Source organism: Citrus clementina, unplaced genomic scaffold (genome assembly GCF_000493195.1).
Source record: "Citrus clementina cultivar Clemenules unplaced genomic scaffold, Citrus_clementina_v1.0 scaffold_5, whole genome shotgun sequence".
Classification (NCBI taxonomy): Eukaryota; Viridiplantae; Streptophyta; class Magnoliopsida; order Sapindales; family Rutaceae; genus Citrus; species Citrus x clementina.
Window position 1 is genome coordinate 811333 of NW_006262201.1, and position 14118 is coordinate 825450.

Below are 14118 nucleotides of genomic sequence, written 5' to 3' on the forward strand. Positions count from 1 at the left end.
ACGTGTATATAATTTTTTTTGGGGGGAGGGGAGGCAAATAAAACACCTTATTTTAAGTGTTTTTATCTATCCTTCACAATGATTTAACAACTGAACAAAAAAAATGTAGTTGTTTTGAATGGGTTATGATAACACAAAAATTTACTTATAAGTGCAATATCCATCTCGAATACGCGTATGATAATATTAATACCTGTAATTATATACAGTGTAGTTCCGTCTTTGCGACTCGAAGTGGGAGTATTGGCCGAGTGAGGGGTGGAAAAAAAGAAAAGAAAAGAAAATTGTTTTCTTTACAATAATGAAATAATTAGTGGCACGTGGCATCCAAATATGGGAGGTTGCATGATAATGCAATAGTCACGACCGCAAGGAACGAAGATATATAGTTTTTTTTTTTTTTTGGGTAGGAGAAAAGCGAAATCCCATAAACCCACCCAAAATGCATTCCCTCTCCTCTCCCCCAGTCCCTGTAGCAGCCGCCACGGTCCTCTCCCTCGCGTCTGCTCCGCCGCAGCATGTGATTTTACGTCGCCGCTGGTAATTCGCTCCGCTCCGTGGCCTTCACTTCTCCGGAAGCGTTATATTGAGTTAGTTTTTAAAAATTCTATACTTTGATAATTTGTTGATGTTAAAAATTTATATCATTTGTCTTATTTTAGTGCTAATTTAGTATTATTAAACAACGAAAATAATAACAATTGTTTAGGTTAACCGAAGAGAGAAAAATTCCCGACCTTTTGAAGTTTACAACAGAAGAATTAGTATAAAGATTGAATTAGTTTAGAGGAGGTTATTACGGAGATACATGGGGAGAAGAACAGGAGGAGGCGGAGCCAGGTTCCCCTCGGGGATTCTACGGCGTCGTATTGAATCATGTGAGAATAAGTACTCAACGGTGGAAGACCTCGTTGATTATCTCCGGTCGAATTATCCTGACTATAGACGAACCAAGCAGCAGCCTTTCGCTAGACTTGTGCAACAAACCCTAGACTCGGTTGGAAAAAGGACGAGCAAGAATCCAAAGAGAGTCCATGAGGCCGAGGAGAGACTGATGCATTTGGAGGATGAACATGTTAAGAGAAGGAGGCAGACTGATCACGACCTTCCATCCACGTCGTCTTCTACATCTTCTTCATCAGAAGAAGAAGATGGAGTGTCGACGTCGGAAGATGCGGTGTATGGGGAAAAGGTGGAGCCAGAGTTTGATTTGATGAAATCAATGTTACGGGATTCATACTCGGAATCAAAAATCACGAGACGGAAAAGCGAAGAAAAAAATATTGAGTTTGAGGTTACGCCGAGGAAGATTGATTTGGTCAATGCGGAAAGTAGGGAGGTTGAGGTGAAGAAAGAAGAATCAGTGAAAGGAGGAATGGGTTTGGGGGCTGAAGAGTTGAAGGGGAAGGAGGGGCCAAGATTTCAGGACTTGGGAGGGATGGAGAGTGTGTTGGAGGAGTTGAAGATGGAGGTGATTGTGCCTTTGTATCATCCTCAGTTGCCACAGTGGCTGGGAGTTCGACCAATGGCTGGGATTTTGTTGTACGGGCCACCAGGTTGTGGAAAGACCAAGTTGGCTCATGCCATTGCTAATGAGACTGGTGTTCCTTTCTATAAAATTTCTGCCACTGAAGTTGTCTCGGGTGTCTCTGGTATGGATTTGCTTTTCTTATGCTTGTAGTTTGCTTGCTTTTTCAATTGTGATTGGGAATGCGTTCAAAATCTGTTAATACTAAATAGTGTTTTGGGAAATGAGCTTAACCATACCTCTCAAAAGGAAAAGAAAATGGGAAAAATTATTGTCCTTATGTATAGTTGTGTAAATTAGGATATTGCGTTCAGTTTAAAGAATTGGATATCAAATTAAATTTTACTCCTGAATTTGGCTTGAACAAACCTTTCATCATTTAATTTATCTCCTTCTGCTATGGGCTTTACCCTATGGCTTGGGGTATTTTGAGAATCGTAATGTTTATGTTGTGTGCTATCAGATAATGTCTGTCGATGATTTCTTGATAATATGCTGTCAGGCGCATCGGAAGAAAATATCCGAGATCTTTTTTCAAAGGCATACAGGACTGCACCATCAATTGTATTTATTGACGAAATTGATGCGATTGCTTCAAAGAGAGAAAATCTGCAGAGGGAGATGGAGAGACGGATTGTTACTCAATTAATGACTTGTATGGATGAATCTCATAGACTTGTACAACCAGGTGATCAAAAATCTAAGTCAGATGCCTCTGATTCAAAACCTGGCTATGTTCTTGTAATTGGAGCCACTAATAGACCGGATGCTGTTGATCCTGCACTTAGAAGGCCTGGACGATTTGATCGTGAAATTGTTCTAGGTGTTCCGGATGAGAATGCCAGGGTACAGATTCTCTCTGTGCTTACTCGTAATCTAAGGGTAGAAGGCTCTTTTGATCTTGTGAAAATAGCCAGGTCTACTCCAGGGTTTGTTGGAGCTGATTTGGCAGCACTTGCTAACAAGGCTGGAAACCTTGCCATGAAGAGAATCATAGACCAAAGAAAGTCTGAGCTTTCCGGAAATTCTATAGCAGAACAACATAGTGATGACTGGTGGAGGCAGCCATGGTTGCCTGAAGAAATGGAAAGGCTGACAATCACTATGACTGATTTTGAGGTAACCTATAGTTAAAATTTTGAGTAATCCCTCTAAAAGACAATATTATGACTGCGAAATTGTGCATGATATTTAGCTTACTGTGACTGAGCCAAATGCCGTTTATTTTTATCCGCTGCAGGAAGCCACCAAAATGGTTCAACCCTCATCAAGAAGAGAAGGATTCTCGGCCATTCCTAATGTTAAATGGGAAGATGTTGGTGGGCTTGATTACCTAAGGCACGAATTTGACCGCTATATAGTTAGGCGTATAAAATTCCCAGAGGAATATGAGGTAACTATAGATATAGCTATATCTCTCTTATTCTTTATCTGAATTTATATATATATATATATAAAAGATGGCATATTTCTGTAGAAGTGCAAAGAGATGGAAAATGTATGACTAGGACAAGTCCTGAGAAGACTGGAAGAAAAATTGAGGAAGGAATAGCAGACTAGTAAAAGTTTTAGATAGCTGTATGCGAAAACATCCAATTAGAGATTATCGGTTTAGTTGTACGAGTTCTGAATTCATTTATTTCTTTAGGAATTTGGAGTAGATTTGGAGACTGGATTTTTGCTTTATGGGCCACCAGGCTGTGGTAAAACGCTTATTGCCAAAGCTGTTGCTAATGAAGCTGGAGCCAATTTCATTCACATCAAGGTTAATCCTTTTTTGCTTGTTTTTTTTTTTTCTCTCAGTTAAAACCTGATTTTAGATGCCGTGGATCTTATTTTATCCACGAATATATTTGAGAGTTAAAAATTCATTGTCACTGTAGGGACCTGAACTCCTGAATAAATATGTTGGAGAAAGTGAGCTGGCAGTTCGAACATTATTCAGTCGTGCAAGAACATGTTCACCATGCATACTTTTCTTTGATGAGGTTTGTGGTTCTCCCTGAAGCCAATTAACATTTGTAGTTATCTAATTTGACGTATGGGCTTTAGCTGGGGACTTGTTAATCTTGTGTAATTCCCGTGTCTCTCACACACTTTTGAATTTTATACTCTTTATCATTGTTTCTGTAATTCCTATACAATGAAATTCATTGGATGGCACTATTCTAACATAAATTTTTTACTTAAACTTTTGATCTTGAACCATTGATTTTAAGCAATCCAATGGTAGATTTGGAAAGTCAAAGTAGCAGTTAATGATTGTTATTCGCCCACCATCGGATTTCTTGAAATCACTGGCTTAAGATTCGTGTCAAAATTTTAAGTAAAAAATTTTAGTTAGAATAGCCTAACCCATATCGGCCTAGTTTATTGTAGTATAGTATACTGTATTATATTGTTGTAGAAAAGTACCAGGACGAGAGATGTAGGATATTGTTCAAAACCAAAAGGTGAAAAAAAAGGTAACTAGATGGAAGTCTGTGGAGTTCTTTCCTTTTCTGGTTCTCTACAAGGTCAAAATTCCTTTGCAAATGCAGACAGCTCCTGCTAGATACCCCAGAAACATCACAAAATAGAGTGTCCTCATTGTCTCTTTGTTGTATTTCCAGGTGTTATCCTGCGGTGATCATTTTTCATTGTCTTATATTGTTTTGATTATCTACAGGTGGATGCTCTGACTACAAAGCGTGGAAAAGAAGGAGGTTGGGTTGTTGAGCGTCTTTTGAACCAGGTTAGCATGATCTGCAATGACTATTTATAAACATTCATTCTCTCCTAGCTAGTGTTTTCCTTTTCTCCAAAAAAAGAAGGGCTAGTGTTTTTCTCTACATATGAAATGTATTTATCTTATTGCAGTTACTCATAGAGTTAGACGGGGCAGACAAGCGGAAGGGTGTCTTTGTCATCGGTGCAACCAATAGGTATATTAAATTATTCATCTTTTCTCAATTTGTTTTGACAAGGTTTCTGTTATGTCTTCCTTCAAGCCGAGGCTTTCTGTTGGCAGGCCTGATGTGATGGATCGTGCTGTCTTAAGGCCTGGGAGGTTTGGTAAACTCCTCTATGTCCCTCTTCCCACTCCAGATGAGCGCGGGTTGATATTGGAAGCTCTTGCTAGGAAGAAGCCAATAGATGACAGTGTTGATTTGCACACCATTGCACAATCAAAGTTTTGTGAGAATTTAAGTGGAGCTGATCTTGCTGCAATGGTTTGTCTGCGCTTTTCTCTCTGTTTCCTTGTGTTTAATGGAATAGACTTTAATGTTATGATGACATTTTAAGGTTGTTTTGCTTCAGCTTGTGGACATTTGTATGCACCTGTTCGTAATTATGATATTTTTACCATCTATGCTCATTTTGACTGTTAAGAAATTTATCTCACTCTTGTTTAACATTTATGTTTCAAACCAATGGCAGATGAATGAAGCTGCAATGGCTGCCTTGGAAGATAAACTGATATCAAGCAAGAGCTCCTCGGATGTGACTCCATTTACAATCAAGTTAACTCATTTTGAGCAAGCACTAAGTAAAATCTCACCATCTGTCTCAGAATTGGTATGATTCAGTTTACTTACATATGAAATGCACTGATATCTGACCCATCCAATTCAATTGACTCGTTTTTCGCTTCTGGAAAGCAGCAAATACAGAGGTACAAGACCCTGTCAGAGACCTTCAAAGCAGCATGAGAAGAAGTATAAATTATTTCCTGAAGGCTTTTGAGTGTGCTTAACTGCCAAATTATTTAAAGAATCACATGGCTTATGTGAGAATCAAGAGCGAGTGGCTTCACTGTGTTCCCCTTGTATTTCTACTTCATCGTGGGGCAAAAAGTTTTGTTAGTGATGGTAGGATTTAGGATTTCATGTATTTTTAGTAGTCACGGATGGCAAATGGTAACTGTTTCAGTTGGAGAACAGTCCATCCTACTCAGATAACTGTATCACTATCCCTCCGTTAAATCAGTTGATTAGGTCTTATTTCTTTGGTAGGATAAATTTATTTCTTTGTGTTTATTGAATATTTATGCAGTTCGATAGTGCGTAGCAGCATTCTTTTTCTTGTGCTAGCTCTCGGGTTTACTTGTCAACAGTCATGATTACAATAGTTCTAAAGCACAGCCTCGTATTGGCCCTTATCCCGAATATATAGATAGATGTATACCCTTACCACTAATTCTTTAAGCTCACGGCTGCTCTTTGATTCAAGAAGGCATTGAATAATGAATATTCCTGGAGAGGTTGGACTGTTTGATATTTTCTTTTACCTTTATCTATCTAGTGATTCTGGTGTAGTGGAGAATCCATAATACCCATTTGGTAACAGTTGCTAAATCCTCCCGGATAATGTAGGGACCGCAAGAGCACCATTCAGTTTTGTGTATCTTATGTCGAGCTAGCATGACGCATCCCTTAGTGCGTGTTTCTGTTATCTCATGCCTGTGGGTGGTTTTGATGTCGCTCTACACTTCCACTTGTGCATTGTTAATTTTTCAGGGAGCAAGCATTACAGAGTACAAAAAAATTTAGTATGGCGTTATTAATATTTTGCTGCAACTTTGATGCACTTGCTCAAGCATACATAACTTTTTTTTTAATGAGAATTAAAAATATTGTTTTCACTCAAACTTTGAAGTTTCAAGAAAAAAAATTTAAATTAAACCCCTACAATACGTCTGGGGAGACTCGAACAACTCGTGAGGGAGAGTGGCTCTAGCCGTGGTTAGGATTCATAACTGTTGAAAGTTGAAATTGAGATAACTTTTTATTTTAAATGCAGAAGACAAAATATTCAGAAAGGAAGCTGCTGGCTGCAGAGTGCAGGCACGGAGTTAGATGAGTCATTTTTTCACAATTTTTTGTTGTTGGGTAATTCAGTAACTCCTGAAGTGCTGTCTGTTCATGTGATAAAACAGTAGTGAAAATCAGAGCTGGTATCCATAAATATGCAAAAAAGACTTTCTGTATTCTGCAATGCCAGGGAGGGTAGCGGCAAAGGCAAAATTCACTGATTTCCATTTTTATGTGTTTTCTTACACGCAATTCTTTAATTTGTTTCTGTTTGATTCTTTTGTATTTTCAGCAGAGCACGGACTGTAATATTAGTACTAACTTCTTCTTCTTCTTTTTTTCTTTTTTTTTTTTGATATGTAGTACTAACTTCAAGGCACGTAAATTTTGCTGAAAAATTATCACAACCGAATTAATAATAATAATAATAATAATAAATGATGAAAAGAAAATGAAACAAGTTGATGGCATTGGCCCAACAAAGACCTTACCACACGCTTTGTGATTGGCTCACAAAAGTGCTTTTTCGAGTTGCACAAGTTACCCACACATGGTGGAACTTGCATGTTGCTGAAGTGCTTTAATTTATTCATTCAATTATTTATTTATTTTTTTCCTTTTTTCCCCCCTCTACAGAGAAATCTGGATAAATTATTGAGTGAGAAATTTTGTAGTCCTACGATTACATATTTAGAAGACAAAGGGAAATTTTTATTTTCGGATGTCTACGCTTTGATTTGATGGGATAGAAATCTAATCCCACTTATTGTTTGAGAATTTACTCACAATGCAAACGAAACTACTCGGGATGGAAGTGAAATCTACTCTCATTTGAGAAATTTATTCTCAAATGTTTTATCTTAATGAGAGAGAAATTATTCTTCATGAAATATAACTTTACACCATCTTAGAAAGTATAAAATTTACTATTGACTTGACGAGAGTGAGGTTACATTCTAGAGTAAATTTTTTTGACGGATTTAGAAATTTATTCTAAATGAAATACAATCTACCAACAATTCTTGAGTTCAAATTTTTTAAAAAATAGGGAAATGAAAAAATCAATTTAAATTTTATCTACCACTATCTTTATCTATCAATAATAAAGAAATACTCTAACCTGACGAAGAGATTACATGTAGTGTTTTTTTTTTTTTTATGTCAAGTGAAATAAGTGCCAACACCAAAAATAAAAAGAAAATTAATTGTAACAAAGTAAAAGTGAAAGGAAGAATAAATGAAAGTAAAAAAATGGTAGTGTGGACCCCAAAAGAAAAACAATTAAAAATTACGTAAAAGGTTGAATGTTGTACAGAGAGACAAATTAAAAGCTTCGGTTCTCTCAGTTCATGCGTCCCTGAGCATGCGTTTCTTTCTTTCTTTCTTTCTTTATTTATTTATGGGATCACGCAAATGCCAGAGACTTGATCATTGATCATGTTTTGCATTATTAAGTTTTTTGTGAGTATGTGTTTGCATGTGCAGTAAAGTTCATCACACAATGCACACACATCTACATTCTCTTTCTTTTGAGTGGCTTTAATTACTCTCTCTTTAATTTCTATCATTTTTTTTTTATCTTAACCACGAGGTATATTGGGGAGAGCCCCAACTGTAGGAGGCACCTTTAAGTCTGTACCGCGATCTAAATTAGAAGTTTACGCTCGAAACGGGAGGCACATATTCTCCCAACAAAGACAACTTCTCTGCGACTCGGACTGGGGAGCAAACTCAGTTAAACCACTTAAGGGGACTCCATTGTCAGTGAAGCCAACACTTTGTTGGTTCTATTCCTTTTTTTTAATTCTATATCGTTAATTGATGTTATGCAGAGATTAAAATTGCTGCAAGCGTATACATCTTAAAGTTGTAGCTTATTAATTATTAATTAATGAGCTCACATGTATTGCGTTTGCTATTGATTATACATATTATTAAATATAGATTCTTGTTGTTAGATTCTATCGTCTATTAATTTAAGTTTATTTCAAAGTAATGCTTTTCCTTTCTCCTTCTGACACCATTTTTCACGTAGTCAACTGTTTAAGTCATTTCTAAGAAATGATATTTGAAAAAAAAAAAATTGACAAAAAACTGATAGAAACAAGGTAATCTAATAAGTGGTTTTCTGGTTGAACCTATCTTTTTCTAAAATTGTTTAACTATAGAAAATAGATTGACTAGCTAATTTTTTGTGCTTGTGAGAACAAATTTCTCCATTTATATATATATATGAGAGACACCTCTTACTTCAGCATAGAACACCTCTTACCTCAGCATAGAGTCTCATGAAGACCTTAAGATATATTGATTTAGGCTGGCTCAAATTAATAGAGTTGAAAGAGAAAAGATATAGATTTTTCTTATCCACTTGATGCATTATATAAATCGACGTTAATTAAGATGAAAAGTTTCGAATAAAACTTGTAAAATGTAGTATTATTCGAAGTTTGAATGATAGGCAAATCCATACACAATAGTTCCAACTTAAAGTGATACGAGATTAGTTAGACAAAGAAGAAACCAATAGATAGATGCTAGCTAATTACAATTTTTTAAAGAGGGTGAGATAAAAATGTTCACTGTTCTTTAAAGATCTATGCTTTATAAGCCGGCTCTCTCTTTCAACTTAGAATAAAGAGCATACATCTATATATATGGAGATTACAAAGCACACAAAATTCCAAGAACCAAAAAAGAAGATAATAAAGCAGAGTTAATATTCGCTAGCTATTAACTTCACACCATACATAAGAACTCTGTCTATGTTTTGATCCTTTTTTATCTATTGGATCTTTGAAGAAGAAGATAGTTATCATAATTATTCTGCAGGTGTTTATTGGGTCGCGAGCTGTATTGCATGGTCCCCTTTCTATCAATTTTCTAACCCCAAGGCCAGGAATTGCCCGATCTTTTATTATCTCTCTCTTTATCTCCTTGTTTATCTTTACATTTTGGAACTTTATTTAAGAAGGAAAAAAAAAGAAAGAAAGAAAAATCAGTGAAGAATATGCATTGCAAATCAACTTGTTTTTTATTCACCTACGAGATGTAATCTCAGTCATTCAAAGTGTATTCATTTAATATTTTATAATAAATACGTGGGTAAAAAAAAAAAAAGGAAGGAAGGATCTCGTGATCCTAACCGTTCATGCGAAAAACTAATTAAGTGAACTTGATTTAAAGCGAAAATAAATACTCTCAACAGCTAATGTTTCTCAATATAATGAGGCATGAGGGGATTTGAAAATTACGTGAGTTAGCAACATAAGTTTTGTATTTTTCAAAGTGGATGATGTGTTTAGATTGAAAAAAAAATCAATAACAAGTTTATGAAAGCTATATATGTTCAAATTCAAACGTCAAATCTTTAAATCGAATACAAGATTTAAACTCATTAAACAATTAAAATGTTTCTAATAAAATAAAGTCATAGAATTAACATTCTCAATCATGCATGAGAAGATATAGTAATGACGCATGGGAAGAGAGTTGGATACTAACGGATTGTGTAAAAGGAAAGGCAATCGCTCTTTCTTTATTAGTTCCTTTTTTTCTTTTTTCTTTTGGGTTAATTTGCTTTGAATCTTATGCCTTGGAGAATGTTGTTGGGTTGGTGAATGGCTTCGGCTTTTGGGTTTAAAAGCCAGACAAAAAATTTAAAGTAGTGGGAATGTTCCCAACGGCTAGCTCTTGTCTTTGCTTTTTATTTCGAAAACTTAAAATAAATCAAGTGAATTGAAAAAATTATTCGATCTATCATGAGAGGAGGGTCCCAAAGACAGAAAGCGCACACACCGTATTCCCTCAACCCAATGTACAATCCTCAAATTTTGTCATACCTTGCTAAGGTAAGCTGTGTCTAGACACCAAATTTACAATAAAGTTATTGTCTTTAAGAATACTCATTTTGCCTAAGAGGGATTGGCAAAATGGTCAAACTCATTGGTCATTATTATAAGCTCACCGGTTCGTGTCCTTATCGGCATCTCTGTCTTATCTTTCGTTTAAGCGTAGATATAACTCAAAACGGGTTAGCCACTGTGGTTATTGCGAGAGCAGCAGTTTGAACTCCTACAAAGTATTATAAGGATAATTTATTTTCTTAATTATTTGTAATAATTGAGAGGAGGCAGTATTAGTGAGAGACTAAATATCCCTCAAATATTAATAAAAAAATTAATAGACATCCCTCGAATATTAAAAAAAAATTAATATAAATAAATCCCAATAATAATATTAATATTTATTAAAGACCAACTTAGGATACTTCCAGTTATACATCAAACTTATAATATATATATATATATATACAGAAAAAATGTAGGAATCACTCACTTAAAAGTGCTTTCATCTTACCTACCAACTAATTAATAAAAACTTTTGATGATTTACACTTTATAGTCTGTGGGGCATTGGCTTTTGCATGCGTTTCACAAATGCATATGGTTTTTAGCAGGCATTAGTTTGTTCATTTTTTTCTATTTCTTAAAATATCATTAGCCCACAACCTATTACTAATGTGTACACTGAATAAAAAGAAATCCAAGAAACTGAAACTTGAAGATTTGAATTGGTGTTTTCAGGTTAGAAATCAGGAAGCAAAAAAAGTACTGAAAAAACAAGCAAACTCAATCAATTATACATAAGACTAACAAATACTTGATGACTGAAATTTCCTTTCATCATATGATACCATATGCTGTGTTTTATATTTGCTTGGCTTTTCAGCTGTATGCTTTACTTTTCCTAAACATTTGCTCTATGATCAATAACTATCATATTTAAATACGTTAAATATGATATAGATAGCTATGTTCCTTGCTTGGGGACAGAATTTCCTGAAAATGGGTTGAAAGAATTTGGCATAACATATTTTATTTTCAATGAAATAGATAGATTTTAAGAAGAATTGGCTTTTGTTGATCAGTTGTTACATCCAACTATAATGTTATATATTTATGGTTGTTGTTTGTCCTCCAATATTGACATTGCATGTTTTAAAACGAGAATTTAGAATTAGAGACTGTTGTCTACCACAATTAATTTACCACAAGACAAAGTTATCTAACTTCCAATTTATACTTCAAAACATATAGATATGCACTTGAGGGCTTTTTTATGGTAACCAGTAAATAGTAGAAACTAATTACATGGAAACTGTTAAGGAGATAATCCCACATCAACTGAAAAAAAATGAAACTCAGTATATAATGAATTACATAACAATCATGTGTTTGTGAACCAACTTTTTTAATATGAGTTAATCTTGTGAGCTTCTAAAAAAAAATAAATATAGAAGAATTTGAGATTGTGTGCCAAAAGGCATCTGAATGAGTGAAAATTTCGCTAGCAAGAATGATAGCACGGAAGCTTGAAAAATCCTAGCAATGAAGGAAAGATCGGACTTCATATGCTATCTTCTGCAAGTTTCAAGCTTAAGGAACCAGAAAGCTTTTGAATAACTAGCTAGCTGTTAAACTTTTGAAATAAGAATAAAAATGATCTCATCAATTCTAGTGCTGCAAAGAGAGAGAAAGAGATAAAGAGAAAAAGTGGGAAAATGAGTATGAAGTTACCAAGAATGATACCTCATTGGTGGTGGTCACTGTTTGGATTTTCATTTGCTTTGAAAAAGAAACACACAATGTAGAGCAGTTGTCAAACAAACATTAAAGCCTCACTTGTCACTTGGGTAAGTAAAATAACAAATTATCTTGTGCACAATTCATTGGTGATGACTAGAAAATAGTAATTATACTTCTTGTCAAGATGATGATAGGCATAAATTTTCATTTGCTAAACGGAAATGATTGGCATCTTAAAAGAAGATTTGGTTTCCTAAAACAAAGCAAATGTGCAAAAGAAGATGTAGGTGGTGATGGGATTACCATAGGAAAGTTGGTATATCTTAAAAAGTATTATGTGAGGGGTCAAGTTAATTATTTTTTGGAGGACTCTAGCTAGTTGACCAAATAATATATTAATTAATGCTTTCTTTTGATATACCATAAAAGTTAATATATCTCTGTAGTTGGTAAAAATCTCTTCATGATTTCTTATTTGTTTGTTTGGTTTTCAAACAAAATGACACAATCAACTACATGTTAGGCTTGATGACGATATGTGTTTTTTTTTAAAAAAAAAAAAAAACGAATACGTTACCACTCCAAAACTTAGACAAATCATATTAACAGAAGATGATAATTGGTATATTCTTGTGAAAAGTTTAGGGCATATAACAGGTTTTTCGTTGGCAACCCAAAACGCCAGAACATGATTCTTGTTGACATTTTCTTTTTCATATATAGAAAAAAATTTACAAAAAATAAATTTACGTATTTTTCTTTTACTATTAACCTTAATTGTAAATCAAACATGCTAGTATAGTACTGAAAAAAGGTTGAAATTAATGTGTGTACACACTAGAATTTAATTTTCAAATTGAATCCAATCAAATGACCATAGTATAAGATCATTACTCAAGTGGAAACCACACAAACGAACAATAATTGATATATGACTAATATTATCTCTTCAATAATTTTTTTTCTTTAGCCTAGGATACGCAGTATGCCATTTCTTTGATTGGTAGGTACCTAATAATGATGATAAGACAATATCAATCTCAATTATCCAAACTACATCTTAACTTTCAAACTTTAAATTAGCTTTGTAAGGTTTAGGACGCTCAAATTAAAGGAAAGCAAAATATACAGAGAAATTGGGCTGGCAGTGATTGGGATAGATGGTAAATACATGTTTCCTCTCCAAAGGAAAGACAAAATTTTGGCTCTGAACATTCTTGAAAATTGTGATCAAGGTCATGTCATCGACACTATTTATTCTTGTGGACCCTTTTTCCCAGAATCATAATTTACCATTGCTGCACAGCTCAACATCCTTCTTCTCTCTCTTCTCTACTTCAAATTGAAACCATAATATAGAGATTAATTCCCTTATGAGAAAGAAGATGAAAATAGATGACATTTGTAACGTATCTCGAAATAATATATTGTTATATGTTTCTTTTTTTTTAATTATTAATAAATAGTTAGAGGTTTGTCGGACATGCTTAGATTAAATCTATTATGACTCAGTTCATGTATTTAAGTTCCTTATTAAATAGGTGTAATTTGTTTGATCACAATTTTCAAGAAATCAGTCTGCCTCCAAATATTGTAATAAGAAATCAGGGTAATTTTTAAAAACCTCCCCTGAGCTTTGAGGCTGTTGCAAGTAGATGGTGAAAATTATTTTATTTGTAAAAGACCCCCTACCGTTAGTTAAAATTTTTATTGACTAACTGTTGACTTTAAAAAGACAATATTACCCCCAATAATAGTTTACGTCAGTTAAAATTTCCTTAAAATCTTAAAAAAAATAAAATTACAAATTTAAAAAAAATTATATTTTATATCAAATAATTAAGATTTGTAATTTTATTACAAACTTTAAAAAATTACATTTTTATATCAAATAATTAAGATTTGTAATTTTATTACAAACTTAAAAAAAAGTTTACGTCAGTTAAAATTTCCTTAAAATCTTAAAAAAATTAAAATTACAAACTTAAAAAAATTATATTTTTATATCAAATAATTAAGATTTGTAATTTTATTATAAACTTTAAAAAATTACATTTTTATATCAAATAATTAAGATTTGTAATTTTATTACAAACTTAAAAAAAATTATTTTAAGATTTGTAATTTTATTTTTTTAAGATTTTAAGGAAATATCTTGATCATGGTGAAAATAATTGTTTTAATTACTTATGAAATTGTAAATATTTAG

At 33.7% G+C, this 14118-nt stretch overlaps 1 protein-coding gene across 3 annotated transcripts; it reads left to right on the plus strand.

Moving 5' to 3' along the window:
- The first annotated feature begins 423 nt into the window (after positions 1-423).
- LOC18040335 (cell division control protein 48 homolog C) lies at positions 424-5792 on the plus strand. Of its 3 annotated transcripts, none has more exons than XM_006431368.2 (11): positions 424-590; positions 710-1652; positions 2031-2647; positions 2769-2921; positions 3177-3293; positions 3412-3516; positions 4197-4262; positions 4388-4452; positions 4539-4740; positions 4949-5086; positions 5173-5792. In XM_006431368.2, the coding sequence occupies exons 2-11, from the start codon at positions 809-811 to the stop codon at positions 5218-5220; spliced, it is 2355 nt and encodes a 784-aa protein (XP_006431431.1). In that variant the 5' UTR covers positions 424-590; positions 710-808; the 3' UTR covers positions 5221-5792. The 3 variants fall into 3 exon arrangements, with proteins under 3 accessions (XP_006431431.1, XP_024039858.1, XP_024039859.1); XM_024184090.1 differs by having other exon boundaries at positions 721-1652; XM_024184091.1 differs by having other exon boundaries at positions 783-1652.
- The last annotated feature ends 8326 nt before the right edge of the window (positions 5793-14118 follow it).